Source organism: Pelophylax lessonae (assembly GCF_965119305.1).
Source record: "Pelophylax lessonae genome assembly, chromosome: 5".
Lineage (NCBI taxonomy): Eukaryota > Metazoa > Chordata > Amphibia > Anura > Ranidae > Pelophylax > Pelophylax lessonae.
Genome location: NC_138772.1, coordinates 168,074,360 through 168,091,717, shown reverse-complemented (window position 1 = coordinate 168,091,717; position 17,358 = coordinate 168,074,360). Strand labels below are relative to the sequence as shown.

Below are 17,358 nucleotides of genomic sequence, written 5' to 3'. Positions count from 1 at the left end.
AATAAGGTGTCCAGGGCCATCTTCTGTGCTTCTTTAAGCACTGAAATATGGGACTGCCATTGGTCATGTGTTTCTGATGGTGCAAGTCCTAGGTGAGTCACCCTTACCCTTGCTTGTGAGTCACTGGCCCAGAACTTGCAGCCATTAAAAGTTGGGAATCAGCTCAGTCAATCAACCGTTTGTTGTCAACTCTAAGGTGCTGTGTTGAAGGGCTTTAATGGGCAAATGCAGCATTCTTTTCATATTGGTTTTAGAAGCTTCTGAAATCATTTAGAATTCAAAGTATTTGCAGTTGGCCCACATTAGATTATTTTCCTTGGACTTGTATAGGGAGAGAAGTGGTTCTGAAGCAAACAAAAGACACTGGACTTAAAGAGCTGTGAAGCACAGTTGGAGTGGCTCAAATACTAAGAGGACTTCTGCACAAAGTGGGCATAGAATAGAGAAAACTGCAGGTGATCTTAAACACAAAGCCTTGAAATTTACAGATACAAAAAAACAGATGTTCCAACCTAACTGGGTATCAAAAATAAAACGTAAAGTGTTACTAAACCCAGGACCCAGCATTCCCTATATCTGGTCTCCCACAGTACACAGAACATGGAAATGCAATTATTTTAGTAACTATAAACAGCTAAATACCTTTTCCCATCAGCAGTATATAGCAGTCTTGTGACTTCTATCAGTTTCTAGTAAAGCTTGTAGGAAGAGTTTTCATACTGTACTGAGCTCAGCTGTCCTATCAGGATGCACAACTCCTGGCACTCTGTCTTGACAGTGCTGATTGGCTCTGTGCTGATCATATGCTCTCTCCCAAGAAAAATCTGAGCATATGCAGCCTCATTCCAAAGGCTCTGTCTGTTTAGAAAATGTTCTGGAGTCCATGAAAGAAGAGGAGGATCTGTGCATACAGGCTCAAATAGCTTTTTTACACAATGCAGAGGATTAACCCCTAAGGTTCCACAGTGAGTATACCAGGTATGCTTTACTGCATATACAGACTGATTTTACTGTTGTGGGTTTAGTAACACTTTGACTTGATAAGCTTAAATTTACAAAATCAGGTTGATACATATCTCGCTCAGAGAAGAAGAATAATCATAAGTTAAGAAAATATTGTAAACACAAACTAAAAAAAAAAAAAAAAAAAAGAAAAGAAGAATAAGAGAGAGTTTCATCAGTAGTGGAGATTAATGAATAGTCTTACCGACAGGCTGCTGAGAAAGAGTGGGCCGACCATACCAATTTTTAGCCAGCAATTTTAATTTTTCTCTGTCATGTAATGGAAATATCTGGAGCAAAATACCACTGGTCTGCATTCTTCGAACTGAAAAAGAAAGAGTGAGAATTATATTAAGAAAAAATAAAAAGAGAAAAAATGAATTCTACAAAAATGTAAATGTTATACAAGTTACACAAATGTATGCTGGATAATTCAGGTTTTAACTTGACTAAGGAAATATAGGCAAATATAAAATTACATATATGGTGAAGTTTGTCTTTAGCAGCACAGCAGTTTAAAATCCTTCTAAATCTCCACTGTAAGATAGTTTTGTTACCTGTTGATCCTGCTAGTATTGTACATTATTTTTCTCTTTCTACTGTATAAGAGACCAAGCTGTCCAACAAAACTGGCAGCTACAGGGTTTTGGACAAACTGCCAGAGGTGCTTCAATTTTTATTAATATGGTTTAACCATTTAAAATGCAGGCAATTTTTTAACTTTTAACACACACATTAAATTTTTTAGCTAGAAATGTACTTTACCAATTATAGTATTTCTGAAAACATGATATTTGCACAAATGCTAAGTACATAGAATCTCGAGCTGCTGCTTGCTATTCAGGGCACAGGGAGAGTGGATCTGTCAACTTGTTTTGTAAATGACTGCAGATAGAGAAGAGGGGCTTTCATGTACATAGACACAAGCTGACCACAGCACAATCCATCTACTATACCTGCTGTCTCAGACAAGTGTAGTAGCTGGTGTGTGCAGTTGTCAGCTTGTGTTTTTGAATAAAAGCCCTTTTCTCTAGCTGCAGTGATTATCAACACAAGATGTTAGTTTCCACTCTCTCTGTGCCTAAATAGCAGGTGATTTTGACAGACCCAACTGGGACAGGGTGTTTTGGAGGTGACTAGCGGCTAACTCTCTACCTACGGATTATAGTCCATGGAGTAGACCGAGGATCTTGTCTGCTTCTCCCGGTCAGAGCATAGAAAAGAGTTCAGTTCAGCCTCTGATCCCATGGAGAGAGCGGATCATTCTCTAATGATGGACAACAACGCGATGAACGCTGTGAGCGAGGCTTGGATTAATTATCTGGATAAGCACTATAAAGCTTTCCTTTTGGATTGAATAGAAAGGTGTAATATTAAAGCTGAGTTTCGGCCTCAAAATCGAAAAAAAATCGATTTTGGGCCATCCGCTTGCTGATTGCAACCTGAAAAAGAAATGGATACTGACGATTTTTTTTTTTTTTTTGTTTACTTACCTTATTATAGAAGAAAATATACTCACCTTCCTTCCAATTCCTCCCCCTGCAGCCGCGGCCTGCGCCGTCACTTCCGGTTTGCAATGACTCCTGGGAGCTGAACGTCATCGCTCCCAGGAATCAATGCGCCTGCACCGGCCCCGCTCGTCACTTCCGGGGCAAGCGCGTCATTCCCTGCTATACAGCTTATAGGCATGCCCAGAAGCTTTGCAGGGATGCCGCGCCTGCCCCGGAAGTGAGGAGCGGGGCCGGTGCAGTGCATCGTGGGACTCCGACGTCACGGAAGAGGACACGAAGAGGGACACTGCAGCTTCAGCTGCCCACACCTGAGATGGCAGCGCTGGAGAAGAACTTTTCAAGGTAAGTATTTCTTCTTACAGGTAAGTGCAACCCGGGACAGTTCAGAGGCTATCCATTATGGAATGTACTAGCCCTTACTGTCCTGGGGGTTTCTTTAGCTAAAATTGACCCCCAAGGCTGGAACTCCCATTTAAGCTTGTACATGTTAATGGTCAGAGCAAATATGGTGGCCCTTCTGCAGAGTGGGTTGGAGAAGCTTCTCCACTTGGGACAAAAATATTTATCAACAATCTCCCTCAAGAAATTTATGAAGATAACTTCATTCCACTTTTTCAGACTGCTGGAACATTATATGAGTTTTACGATGACTTGTCTAGTGGACAGATTACACAAGTGAAAGCCAAACACCTGAAGACAGCATGTGTGATGTACTTTGTGTATCCAGAGCTGTGGGCTTGTTGCCGGGCTGTCTGGGGCGGGCTGCCTGATTAATCAAAGCATTGTCTAGGGGCCTAGCTGTTAATTAGCTTACTGGTTAAGAAGTTATCTTTTTAGGTTACTGTTAGCTGCTACCTGTTCAATAGATGTACTGTTAGATGTACTGATGATATTACGGTTCAAAGTTTGCATTGTTTAGGATAATGCAATCAAGCTCTAGCCGAGTTTGTATGGAATCAATTCAGTGTGAGTTTTCAATGAAAACACCGAAGCTAGTGTCGTCAAGTTCTTGGGTCCAATATTCAGCTATAATACCTGATTCCAGAGTGGAGGAAGCTGTATCTTGGCGGAAGTCCCCAGGCGGGGTGCCAGGCGGTTCATCACAGCGATGTACTTGGTTGAAGGAGGCATTGGAGACCGCAATCTTATATTCATTCCAAACATGTTTGCTTTTCTTGTAGCGATTTGATTTTGGAGTGCAAACATCAGGGTTGTTTAGCTTAACCACTTTACCGCTGCTCACGTTGATACTACTGCGGCAAAGTCGCTCTTGTAGGTCTGACGACGTAGACCTACGTCGGCAGACCCTCCCCCTTCTAGGCGGCGCGCGCGCGCCGCCGGAGGCGCGCTCCCACTGTATTCAGTCACAGCGGGAGTCGGGCCAGGGGAGGAGCAGCGGCGATCGCCGCTGCTCTTCCCCGATCGTCGGGGAATAGAGTGTGGAGATCCGTCCGCCAGTGTAAACACAAGCGGGCGGATCTCCGAAGTGACAGGCAGGGTCAGATTGCAGGGTTCAACAAAGCTGAACCCTGGATCTGTCCTTGTGTCACACAGTCACCTCCCCCCACACACGTCAGTAAGCACCAGGCATACATTAACCCCTCCCTCTCCAATAAAATTAACCCCTTCACTGCCAGTGTAATTTTTACAGTAACAGTGCATATTTATAGCACTGATTACTGCAGTAATGTCACTGGTACCCCCAAAAGTGTCAAAAATGTCAGTCAGGGGTCCGATCTGTCTGCCGCAATGTCGCAGTCCTGCAAAAAAAAAAAAAAAAAGCAGATCGCCGCCATTACTCGTTAAAAAAAACCACCAAAAATGACATAAATCTTTCCCTTAGTTAGTAAACGCAATAACTTTTGCGCAAACCAATCAAAATACGGTTATTGTGATTTTTTTTTACCAAACATAGGTAGCAGAAAACAAATTGGCCAAAAATTTAAAAAAATTTTGATTTTTACATTTTTTTGGGGGGGGAATTTCATATAAAAACATGTGAAAAATATTGTTATTTTTTCAAAATTTACGCTCTTTGTTTATAGCGCAAAAAGTAAAAATCGCACAGGTGATCAAATACCACCAAAAGAAAGCTCTGTTTGTGGTAAAAAAAAGGACATCAATTTAATTTGGGTACGGCATCGCACGACCGCGCAATTGTCAGTTAAAGTCACACAGTGCTGAATCGCAAAAAGTGGCCCAGACGTAAGACAGCAAAATCCTCCGGTGGTAAAGTGGTTAAGACATATATGCTCTTTACTTTGCAAGGGAATTTTCTTTTAGCCTAGTGAATGAGGTGACGCTCTGCTGACTATCATCATCCAATCAAGTAAAAATGCTGTTTTTTTTTTGGCCTTTATATTTTCCTTGCATATCATTGGGTACTCAAATTTTCATCATTAAAGCTATGAGAAAAATGTATTTGCAAAGCCTTTTTGCCTTTAGCAAATCAACCCCACTATGACTAGAAATTGGCTAGATGCAAAGATTCCCAGAAAAAAAAAAAAAAAAAACTTTTAGAATCGATTTCTATGGGGTGCAAAGCTTGATGGATGCAGTTCACAATCATGACTATTATTACAAGGTGGAGTTCCACAGCCATAAACAGATTAGCCAGCCTGACTGCACCTCTAACAATTGGTCGTTCTCCAGATAATCTCTCATTCTTGCCAACTGTTTTTATAGCTCAGCAGACTTTAGATCTCAAAGAAGAACTTCACATGAAATCAGAAGTTCTGCTCTCCCCTCTCCCCACCATTAGTGGAAAGATTTGATCGGAAGCCTAATTTTGATAGGTACCCGTTCCCACTTCAGTTTGGATCACTTAGGCAATCCAAGCAGAAATTCAGCCCCCCCCCCCCCCCCCCCATCTCTGCTCACAACCACCTGGGACTGGCCCCGGGGATAACAGTGCTGGATTCCTAGGCTGGGGAGTCCCTGTTTATTAAAAGTCAGCAGCTACAGGCAGCTGCTGCCTGATCATTTTTCTGCAAATGTCTGAAGTTCCTTGCTGGAGTACTTTTTCCTCCACATCATCTAAAAACAGTCAATGAAAAATGACCTCCACTTTTGTTGAGAAAAAAAACATTCCCCTCTGATCCATGTACATTACAAGGATTTTAACAAACGTTGTTGCAGATTTCTATCATTTGTAATCCTGAAGAAATAGCGGTTTGCTTGTCTGTGTCCATGTGGAAAGTGAAGCTTGTGGAAGGAATTTCATAATTATCAATCAGCTGCTTCACTTTAAAAGCTATAAATGAGGAAAGTGGCAGGGTCTGCACCCTTTACATGTGATTTCCCTTTGGGGATGTAGCACCAAAAATGTAACTTTTGTTGTAGGGGGTCCCCAAAATCTGACTTGTATCTTAGTACAGACTATCTGGAAAATCAGTGATCCAACCACAAATATCTAGGGGGGCGTTCTGTATACCATCTGTGTACAGAACACCTCCAGGTAGCTATATTGCATTGAATTTTGCAGAAAAGAACAGCGCTGCAGATTGAAAAGTAAAAGGTAGTTTTTAATAACATTTAATTACAATATGACTTTGTGCATGCTATATATTTTTTTAATTTGCCATTTTTTCCCATGAAAGTGGGGTTACTCTTTAAACATTATGCATATTCAATATTAGCAGAACCCAAGAGTCGCTCTCTTCATTCGTCCTGATCATGAAGGTCAGCAGGACTGAAAGTGAGGCCAACTCTAAAATTGTGAATTGTCACCTGAACAGGAACAGAGGGGAAATCTTCCAATGGGGACAATTGTAATCAAGACAGCTGTCTAAGAGGAAAAATAACTCACTTTTAAATTATATTTGCTCATGTCTTGTTGTGTCTATAGGGCAGGGAGTGAAGTGAAACCTCCCTAATTAAACACAGAAAAGTGACAGCTGTTTAAACCCTTCCCTACTCAAAATTAAAAAAATGGATTTAGATCTACTTTTATTTCTAAGCAAAGTATTTCTAAGGTTTCATGATCCATCACACTGAAAGTCTACAATAAAACTGCTCTTACCTATGGATTTCCCAGGGTAAAGCTTGGCCTGTGAGTAACCTGGAATAGAAGTCTCATCTTGCGCTCTAAGGTTGTCCAGCTCGTGTTTAATGATGTACTGACATTCACCCATTGTTAAAAAATCTTCTCCTTCATCTGTATAAAAAAAGGCACTTTATAATTAGAAAAGTATGAGCGATATACATGTGAACTGAGCATTGAACAGAAGTAGTTTATTCTGAATTTTCTCTTAAAATTTTGTTCAACTAAACTACCTAATGTCTAAAAATCTGCACAGACAGAAACAAAGCGGCTTCCATTGTTAATCGCCTTCTGAATATGCTAGTTGGACATCTGTGCCTTCTGTTGTGACATGACATGACAGTAGGGTCCATTCACACTTGTGCGACTTGTCATGCAACTTTGGACATCAAAGTCGCATGACAAGTCATTCCCTATGTTTTTCAATGATAACCATACATATATGTGCCACTTAGGCTTCTTTCACACGGTCCGCTGTCCGGTGCGGAGCGTTCTCTGCTCAGCGGGGATCGATCCACCAATCCCCGCTGAGCAGGCGGATGACAGCTCCGTCTCCGCACTATGTGCGGAGATGGAGGGGTCAGAGCCCCGTTGCTCTCTATGGGGGATTCCGATGAGAACGGACGGACCGCCTGTCTGTTCTCATCCGATCCCCTGGACGGATGGAAAATAGGGTTTCCATCCGTCCGGATTTCACAGACAGGATCGGATGCGGATGGCAGCGGGTGTCAGCGGAGATGTCACCGCTGACACCCACTGCCCCATAGGGATGCATGGAGCATCCCATCAGGTCCGCCTAACAAACTGACAGACGGATCGGATCGTTCGTGTGAAAGAGGCCTAAAAGTTGCAGCAACTTCAAAGTAGTTCATGCACTACTCTGGTCAGACTTTCCTGCAACTTGAGGGCCACTGACTTCAATGTTGACCCTCAAAAGTTGCATGAATGTCATACCTGAATGTCATACAATGCAACAGTTGTGCAAAAGTTGTCCATTATCACTGGTAAAAGCCAAAGTCGTATGCAAGTTGCACCTATCCAAAGTTGCACTCCAAAAGTGGGTGCAACTTTGGAGTCCTAAAACTGTAAATGGAGCCTTGGAAGAAAGAGGAAATTTTTAACTCCTGGTCAGAACATCTATCCTTGGTCAGGGATTCAAAATATCAACAGCCAAGCAACTAGCATTTTCAAAAGAAGAGTTCAGCAATGGCAGCCTATTTACAGGATTTTCTTCATAATGATTTTCTTTAAAGTCCACCTGTGGGCAGATTAGGAACATTTTAGTACTTACATAGTTTCCGCAAAAAGTAAATGAGCTTACAAATTAAGCCCCCTCACTGACCTCTGCAGCTGCAGGCACTGTGGAGCATTTTTGGCCTTCGGAACTCGCCATCTTGGATCAATTTAAAGTGGACCTTCATTACTAATTAATTAACTTTTCCCCATCGTAACCCTTTCCCCTCCCAGCTATTTTTAAAAACAGATTTTTTTAAAACTCTACCCCCACCTTCAATCTCACCAAGGCAAGAATGACATATCCCTGTCATGTAGCCTCCCTGTCACATATCCTAGGAGGCTGAAAGAATCTGAAACCCAGTTAACTCTGCTCTTCCAATGGATAAAATATGGGTTTTAGAGATTTGGAGATCACTGCATTCTGTTTTGGGGTATGGAGAAAGTCCCTAGGCACTGGAGGGGTGGCAACTTTGTACAACATTTAGGCCGCAGGGAGTCTTTTTGGCTTTATGAAACCAAAGTCCTGACCCCTGCTGGCTTGAATGTTGACTTTTACCTTAATTGTTTTATTTCTGATAGATAGTGGTATTTTTTATATTTGTGATTTATGTTTTACTTTGTGAAAGGATGGGCGCGGTGTGACACATTATTCGATTATTGTTATTTTATATTATTTCATGTATTTTTCACTTCGAAGACACCAGTATGTTGGGAGGGTGGAATGCCCCTTTTAATAACATTATATTAGTGCATTGGAAGGTGGAGTACCCCTTTACATTACTATGGGGTATTGCTGTATTTATTTTAGCAGGCTCCATATGTGATTGATCAAATTCCTGTTTATATTATATCACTTTTACTGTGTTCTAAACATGAGGGGATGTACACATTATGATTTTTAATGTCTTTTAATATAGGGGGAGGGGGGGAGTGCTCCTCTAATAAGGTCGGCGGCATAGCCGCCTATTCTGGGATTGTTCCCTTAATGTGGCAGGTTGCTGAGCCACGCACTCAGAGATTGATTACATAGCGTCTTGTTGCTGTGGAGAATTTAATTAAAGAGCGGGTTGTCTACGTGACTCCGATCCCGCTGATGAAGTCTCGCCTATGGACGTAACGCGTACGGGGGGGAGGAGCTAAGTATGACGTCACCCATGGCCATCTTTATGGTTTAATTGTCTGTTTACCACAACGTGGCTTGGTTTAAGCAAGAGAGTTTTTATCTATCTAAATAAATAGTGTTTTATGCAGAGAGCACTAGATCGTTCTGCTTTTTTTTTTTTTACATGCACCTGCCATCATGAGCTATTGGCAATTGGCATTAGTATTGTGGCTTGATTGATGGAGGATTTGTTCCCATGATGTGGGAGAGCGCCTGTTGACCTTTTAGGTCGAAGTAAGGAGGTGAGAGGCTGTAGGTGTCTGTGGTGGAAGGGCTGCACTCACCCTTTATATGTGTTTGTCTATAGTGGAAACCCTTTTCCCACTATGGCTGGCATCTTGATATCTCCATGACTTACTATATTGTATGGACTTATTTCATGTATTGATTGGTTATTTGTGCTGCACTGAATTTCTGTTTTATATACTAATCGAGCGGTTGTGTTTTGTCCTTGTGCTCAGCTGGCATTTCTTTTTTTATTATTATTTTATTATGTTACATTATTTTGTGTCTCTGCACTGAATATTTTCTCTATTACCATTCTGTTTCTATGTAGATTTTACACAGCGTCCCAACTATATTATATGGAACACTATACACTAGAAGCTCTACTACTACCTGGCCTTGATGTTGGCTTTTTTTGTGATAAGATTGAGACCTATTATCACAATGGACACTGCCGGATGTTGCCAGGGTTCCCCATCAAGATTTTGCTATAGCTTTCGTGATCTGAAGTTACACCCCTGAATTCATCCTTAAAGCTCACAGCAGAAACACTGAAGTCAGTGATACAACTCTACATTCCATTAGGGATTAGGAGGCTGGAAGTCTGCTGAGTGAGCACAGGGTAAAGGAGGAGATGAGCTGCTGAGAGAACACATTCAAGACTTCAGTGCTCCATCTGTGAACTTTGATGATGCATTTGCTCCACACTGTTGCAGCTACATATGTCTCTGAGAGCTTATTTAAAACTCTTTTGCTGCTTGTTAACAATATGAAATATTTGAATATCCATAGTCTGGGCCCAGGTTGACTGTTAAACTGGTATTTCTAGACTGCTGGTTTATGTCTTGGTCAAGGAAAGTGCTAATGCTTGTAGTGCCACTCCAAGCAAAACAGGAAAGTGTATACAGTCCCGCTGGTACTGAGGAATGGCGTGCTGGCAAAAAAAATACCACCATACAGTAGCGTATAGCATACGTAGAAAAACCGCCACTCAAGTCTATCCAGTCTATGTGGTTAACATATAAAAGTTGGCTTCAGCCTCGTACCTCTCCCCATGCCATGTCCTCTGACATGTTTTTAGCCCCATTGACTATGACTAAGCCCCATTGGGTGGGGCGAAACATGTCAGAGGGCATGGCGTGTGGAGTGTTGCAGGGCTGAGGCTAACTTATTCATGTTAACCACATACACTGGATAAGGTTGGGTGGCGATTTTTCTATGTTGGTCAAAGAACCAGTGTAGTTGGTGCTAGGCTAAATGATAGCATAGCTGATTGGGCATCCAAGCTGCAATTTGGCATTGTATTTGGCTGGTGTTTTTGCAAAAACGTCACGGCAAGGCCAGTATTACTGGTAATGTGGTGATCATAATGCACCTCAAATAGGCAATAACAAAACCTTACTGTTAAAATTTTTGAAGTCCATGCGGTTGGTGTACAAAAAAGGTCTCATAGTGCCATCCAAGCTTTCCTTCACAAAACCTGCTGCCTCTGCTCCAAGGAGAAGCCGCTTTGTAGATGCTCCTACGACATAGATGTTCTCCTGCTCTTCTGATGTTATCAAAAGCTGTGCACCTGAAAGAAGCATAGAAACATCCTTTCATATAGCTGCTACATAATTCACATGTGGATCCAAACAGGAAGACAATTTTATTAATACAGGTTCTATATTTAATATGTACATACAGTTGCCACTAATCTTATTGGAAATAGAAAGTACTATTTTCTCTTACGTCCTCCGACAGTCGCCGCCATCTTCATATTCGTCACAATGGGGTATTAGACTTTGCTCCGAAGGAGTAGCTAGGCAACAGAATATGTTAATATAAAAGCTTTAACACATCCCACCCCCAGGGGGTGGTCCCCTCAGTCAATACCCTCCTACTTCCTGTATCCATACTTCAGTTTCAATGTCTAGCTTGTCAGGAGTAGCTGGATGTCTCTATGCTGGGGCATTTTGTCTCAGCCTTTCTCTTTTTTGAGTTTTTGTTTTGAGTTTTTTCTCTCTCTTTACTTAGCTGTTCTTTTTGTCAGCATTAGTTAGTTCTTCTGATGAAGAGGATTCGTGCGGGCTGGGTCTCGGGCTGATCCCCCTGGTCGCAGGTTGTGAGTCAGTGGCTTCCCGGCCTGCCATCGAGCGTTCAGCCAGGTAACGCTCCTGGCACAGTGAACGACCCATTCCTGTTCGGTGCAGGGATGATCGGTGAGGTGGCTACCTCACTGGACGCTGTGCGGTTTCTTAACCCCGATTTTGTGCATCCTGGATGCGACTCTCCCTGCCTCATGTGCAGCGGCTTGTTCGCCTGTGCGGGTTCCCCACGCCATTAGGAGGTAAGTGTATCTATGTGGGGACCTGTCTGTCGGGGGGGGTGTCAGTCTGGGACTGTGTAACCTGCCTCTGTTCACACTGTTTGGCTCCCTGTCACTCTGACTGCACGCTGTGGGCTGCAGGGGGGGGGGCTGTGTGGCACTGTCTGTGTCAGCCTGTGTACAGTGTGAAGGGCTGTGTGCTGTGGGGCATGTTTTTGGCATGTTGGGGCACAATACAGCGATCGCTGCGGCGATCCGCCATGTTTTTTTGCATGGGTGGTGTTGTACTACATCGCAGGAGTGGGGGAGCGGCAGTTTTGGCGCCAAACAACGCCAGTTTGCCTGCGCTCGCACCAGCCGCATGTTTTCAATGCGGGCGGACATTTTCTTGTAGCCATCCATAGGCTTTGATAGAGCGCCCTGATTTCATCACTTCCTCTTTCCTGGTGTGCACCGATCGAGGCAGCAGCAGCAGCAGGGGTCCCCTCAGGTTTTATCTTTCTGTTCTTCCTATATCCATTGCCTGTGTTCTGTTTTATCCCTGTGGGGGTCTCATTGTGCTTGTGTGTGTGTGCGGTGGGCTGCGCTCGCCGCGCTTGTTAAAAGGGGCAGTTAACCCTTTATTCTCCGGCAGATTTTTTTGGGGCAATGGATTCTCAGGAGGGCAAATTTCCTGCCACCTTGGTGGGAAGCCAGGGGACTGCTGTTTCCCCCCCAGGGGGGGATTTGGCTGCGATTGTGGCTAACCTTGCTGCTCAAGTGCAAATGCTTGTGGCTGCTCAATCCACAAAAAGGTCCAGAGCTTCAATTTCCTCTGGTTCAGAGGGTGATGGTGATGGGGCTGATATGGCTGGGGTCTCCTTATCGGGGTCCCATTCCTCCCTGGATCTTGTGGGGTCCGAGGTGGAGGCTGAGGTTGAAGGGGTGGATAATTCTCCCCCTGGCTCGTCTGAAGAGCTTGCACTCATGGATGAATTGGTTGCTTCTATTAAGCAGACGCTGCGCTTGCAGGATGAGCCATGTCCTCCTACTGCCTTGGCAGCTTATGGGACAAAGAGAAGACGCAAAACATCGCAGGTTTTTCCCTGCACGGATGATTTTCAGAGCGCTGTTAAGGAACAATGGCGTAATATCCGCAAGCCTTTTGCGGTACCCAGTAGGTTCAAACTGCGTTATCCTTTCACGCCCGCTACTGATGAGCGTTGGTGCGTGCCACCTCCGGTGGATCACGCGATAGCGGTTTTGAATAAGTCTACTGCGATCCCGGTGTTCCGGGATGCCACGGACAAGAGGCTGGAGCCTCTTGCCCGTCATACCTATTCTATTATGGGTTCTATGCTGAAAGCTCTGTTTGCTTCCCTTATGGCGGCCCAGGCGGTCGCGAGCTGGACGCAGGTGCTTAGGTGCGTTTTGGTGGCTGATTCTGCCCCATCGACGACATTGGATATGGTGGATCAAATCCATCAGGGTGTCATGTATTTGTGCGATGCGGACTTGGATATGGTCCCGTTGGCCGCACGTGTACACGGTGTGGCGGTGTTGCCTCGCCGCTTGGTTTGGTTGAAGTGTTGGTCGGTGGACCAATCTTCGCGCAAGACCTTAGCCAATCTGCCCTATGACGGTTCTCGCCTTTTTGGCGAATCCTTGGATACACTGATAAAGGGGATCACGGGGGGTAAGAGCACGCTCTTGCCCCAATCCCACAAGGCTAAGGCGACTCCCGGTAAGAAGCATGCTTCCTTTCGGCCCTCTCAGGGGTCCTTTCGTGCCTTTCGGTCGCACTATAAGGGCAAGCCGTTCAAAGGTCAGGGCTCCCAGAAGAAGCCGTGGACAGGTAAGCAGAAGTCCGGCCAGTCCGGATCCGCTGCCCACAACAGTGAGGCCTGAAGGGGCGCCCTCACCCGGTTCTGGGGTGGGGGGACGCTTGCTCGGTTTTCCACAACCATGGCTGTCCCGGGTTCGGGACAGGTGGGTTCAGGAAATCGTTCGATCTGGTTACAAGATCGAGTTTCTCTCTCGGCCGGAGAGCAGATTTTTTCCCTCAAATCTTCAACTGTCTCCGGAGCGTTTGCGGGACCTGAGGGCTCAGGGAGTGGTGGTTCCGGTGCCTCATCGGGACAGATTTCGGGGGTTCTATTCCAATCTGTTCACCGTGCCCAGGAAGGAGGGCAAGGTACGTCCGATTCTGGACTTAAAAGCTCTGAACCGCTTTGTGCGGGTCCGCAAGTTCCGCATGGAATCTCTGCGGTCGGTGGTGGCTGCCCTGGTTCCGGGGGAACTCATGGCCTCCATCGACTTGAAGGATGCATACCTACACATCCCCATTTTCGAGGGTCACCAGAGGTACCTTCGATTCGCCATTGCGGAGGATCACTACCAATTTGTGGCGTTACCTTTTGGCCTCGCTTCGGCTACGCGGGTTTTCACCAAGGTGCTTGCACCGCTGCTGGCCTTGTTAAGGGCCCAGGGCATCTCTGTCCTGGGGTATCTGGACGATATTCTGGTTCAGTCTGCGACCAGCCAGGGTCTGGAGTCGGATCTGTCCGTCACGGTGCAGACTCTACAGGAGTTTGGTTGGACGATAAATTATCCAAAGTCGACGCTGTGTCCGTCGGTTCCTCTTCCCTACTTGGGGATGATCCTGGACTCGGTCCAGGCGAAGGTTTTCCTACCGGACGACAAACTCAAGACTCTTCAGGGAGAAGTCCAGTCCCTCAGGGACGTTCCGTGCTCATCCCTGCGGAAGTGCATGAGGTGTCTAGGATTGATGGTCTCGGCTTTCGAGGCGATTCCCTTTGCCCAGTTTCACACGAGGGGTCTCCAGGCGGAGATCCTGTCCAGGTGGGACGGGCATCCGCAATCTCTAGATATCCAGATTTCGTTGAGTCATTGCACCAGAAGGGACCTTCTGTGGTGGCTCCAGTCCCCGGCGGTGTCGGGGGGAAAAGTCTTTTCGTCCTCTTTCATGGACAGTGATCACCACGGATGCCAGCCTGTCGGGCTGGGGTGGTGTTCTGGGCGTTCTGTCCGCCCAGGGAACTTGGTCGGAGGAGGAATCCTCCCTTCCGATCAATATTCTGGAGTTGCGTGCGATAAATCTCTGCCTTCAACGTTGGACGGACAGACTGCACGGCTGTCCGGTTCGGGTTCAGACGGACAATGCCACGGCGGTGGCTTACGTCAATCACCAAGGGGGCACCAGGAGTGCCCGCGCAGCTCGGGAAGTGGCCGACATTCTTTCCTGGGCCGAGACTCATGTCTCGGCGATATTAGCGGTACAAATTCCGGGGGTGGAGAACTGGCAGGCGGATTATCTGAGCCGCCAGACCCTGGATCAGGGGGAGTGGTCTCTCCATCCGGATGTCTTCCAGATGTTGTGCGCGAAGTGGGGTCTTCCGGAGGTGGACCTGTTCGCGTCTCGTCTGAAAAACAAGGTAAACAGGTTCGTGGCAAGAACGCGCGATCCTCGGGCAGACGCGTCAGACGCGTTGGTAGCCCCGTGGCATCAGTATCGCCTGCTGTATGCGTTTCCGCCGATTCAATTGCTGTCCAGGTTCCTTCGCAGGTTGATCTCGGAACCACACATGGTGATTCTTGTGGCACCGGACTGGCCTCGCCGGTCCTGGTACGCGGACCTCGTGAATCTGGCGGTCGACGCTCCTTGGCGTCTGCCTCTTCGAGAAGATCTCCTGTCTCAAGGGCCGATATTCCATCCTGCTTTACAGTCGCTGGCTTTGATGGCCTGGCTGTTGAAACCGAGGTCCTGAAGGATAGGGGTCTCTCTCCGGAGGTCATTCACACTTTGATTAACGCGAGGAAGTCTTCCTCGGGGAAGGTCTATCTCCGTACTTGGAAGGCCTATTTTGCCTGGTGTGAGTCCAGGGGGTTTTCACCTCGCACTTACTCGGTGTCTAGGGTGTTGTCCTTCCTTCAGACGGGTGTCGACCAGCGTTTGGCGCTGGCTACGGTCAAGGGTCAGGTGTCTGCGCTGGCCGTTCTCTTTCAACGTCCTGTGGCGTCTAACTCTTTGGTTAGTACCTTTGTTCAAGGGGTGCGACATCTGGTCCCTCCTAGGAGGGAACCTTTACCTCCTTGGGACTTGAATCTTGTTCTGTCCGTGCTACCACATGCTCCCTTTGAACAGATCAGGAAAATCTCGTTGTCCATGTTGTCCAAAAAAGTCGCTTTTTTGGTGGCGATCACTTCGGCTCGCAGGGTTTCGGAGCTGGCAGCTTTGTCCTGCAAGTCTCCGTATCTGGTCCTTCATCTAGATAAGGTGGTCTTGCGACCTAACCCTTCTTTTCTTCCGAAGAGAGTTTCGGATTTTCACATCAATGAGGACATTGTCCTGCCTTCGCTCTGCGCGAAGCCCAAACATCCGAAGGAGGTGGAGCTGCATTCCTTGGATGTTGTTCGGGCGATTAGGGTTTACCTGAAATCGACTGAATCTTTCCGCAAGTCGGATTCCTTGTTTGTCCTTCCTGAGGGACCTCGGAAGGGCTTGGCTGCGTCGGCCTCTACCATTGCCAAATGGATCAGACAGACTGTGGAACAGGCCTATGCTTTGAAGGGGAAAGTTCCCCCTGTGCCTGTGAAGGCGCACTCTACAAGATCTCTGAGTACGTCTTGGGCCTGTCGTTATGGGGCTTTTGTGGCCCAGGTGTGTAAGGCGGCGACTTGGTCGTCCGTTCACACCTTCACAAAATTCTACAGAGTGGATGTTCAGGAATCGGCAGATGCTTCCTTTGGCCGCAAGGTTCTTAGTGCGGCAGTTCCTTAGAGCCTCTTGTATGGGCTCCTTGGCTGTTTGGGATACATGTTGTTATCCCTGGGTTGTTTGTTTTCCTGGGTTTTTGCTTCTGTTGAGCAAGTTTTTTTCTCCTGTTGCCCAGATGGTTTCCTTCTTTTGGTAAGGTTCCTTTCTCTGCTGTGGAGACGGCGTTGCCTTGGGCGCGGCTGCGTTTCCCACCCCTAATGTTTGCACTGCTTTGGGACGTCCCCATTGTGACGAATATGAAGATGGCGGCGACTGTCGGAGGACGTAAGAGAAAACGGAATTTTTGTAAAATCTTACCTGTAAAATTCCTTTCTCTGAGTCCTCCGACAGTCGCCGCCCCCGCCCCTCTTTTGGGGTTGGTTGTATACTCTACTGCTATTCCACTGAAACTGAAGTATGAATACAGGAAGTAGGAGGGTATTGACTGAGGGGACCACCCCCTGGGGGTGGGATGTGTTAAAGCTTTTATATTAACATATTCTGTTGCCTAGCTACTCCTTCGGAGCAAAGTCTAATACCCTATTGTGACGAATATGAAGATGGCGGCCACTGTCGGAGGACTCAGAGAAAGGAATTTTACAGGTAAGATTTTACAAAAATTCCGTTTTTTTCTGATGTCAGTGAACACTCACATTTGGAGGATAACATAAAGGCATTTATACCCCTCCTCTCTCACACTCTAGCGTGAAAGTGTAAGAAAACACAGCCATGGGAAATGCCCAGCTACATAAACTTTTTAGTAATAAAGAACCCTTTGAAAGGTTAGAATCCCTAAAAGATGAAGCTTACAATACCAACTGCTATGGTTCCAGGTCAATGATACCGGCATACTAATAACATAATCAGCACATTCCATGTAGGAGTATTGGCTTCTTCCAGTTTTTTAGAGCAATGTATGTGTTGCAGTGAAAACACATGTAGCTATTGTCATTTTTTAGAGGGCAGTGTACCTCCTCCACTCAGCTAAACTAGATTTGTCATTAGTGAGGGTTTGTGTTGCCTGTAATCCTACTATTAACCACCTCAATACTGCAATTTCAGCCCCTCCTGCCCAGGCCAATTTTCAGTGCTGTCAAACTTTGAATGGCAATTGCG

At 45.9% G+C, this 17,358-nt stretch overlaps 1 protein-coding gene across 1 annotated transcript in view; it reads right to left on the bottom strand.

The window, feature by feature from the left end:
• Positions 1-17,358, bottom strand: part of ANO10 (anoctamin 10) — a 164,381-nt gene that overhangs the window by 124,142 nt on the left and 22,881 nt on the right. The window contains exons 3-5 of the mRNA XM_082259710.1: positions 10,581-10,751; positions 6,535-6,669; positions 1,208-1,327 (exon numbers count right to left, since the gene is read on the bottom strand). Of these exons, the coding sequence (XP_082115836.1) occupies positions 1,208-1,327; positions 6,535-6,669; positions 10,581-10,751 (426 nt within the window). The remainder of the gene's footprint in view (positions 1-1,207; positions 1,328-6,534; positions 6,670-10,580; positions 10,752-17,358) is intronic.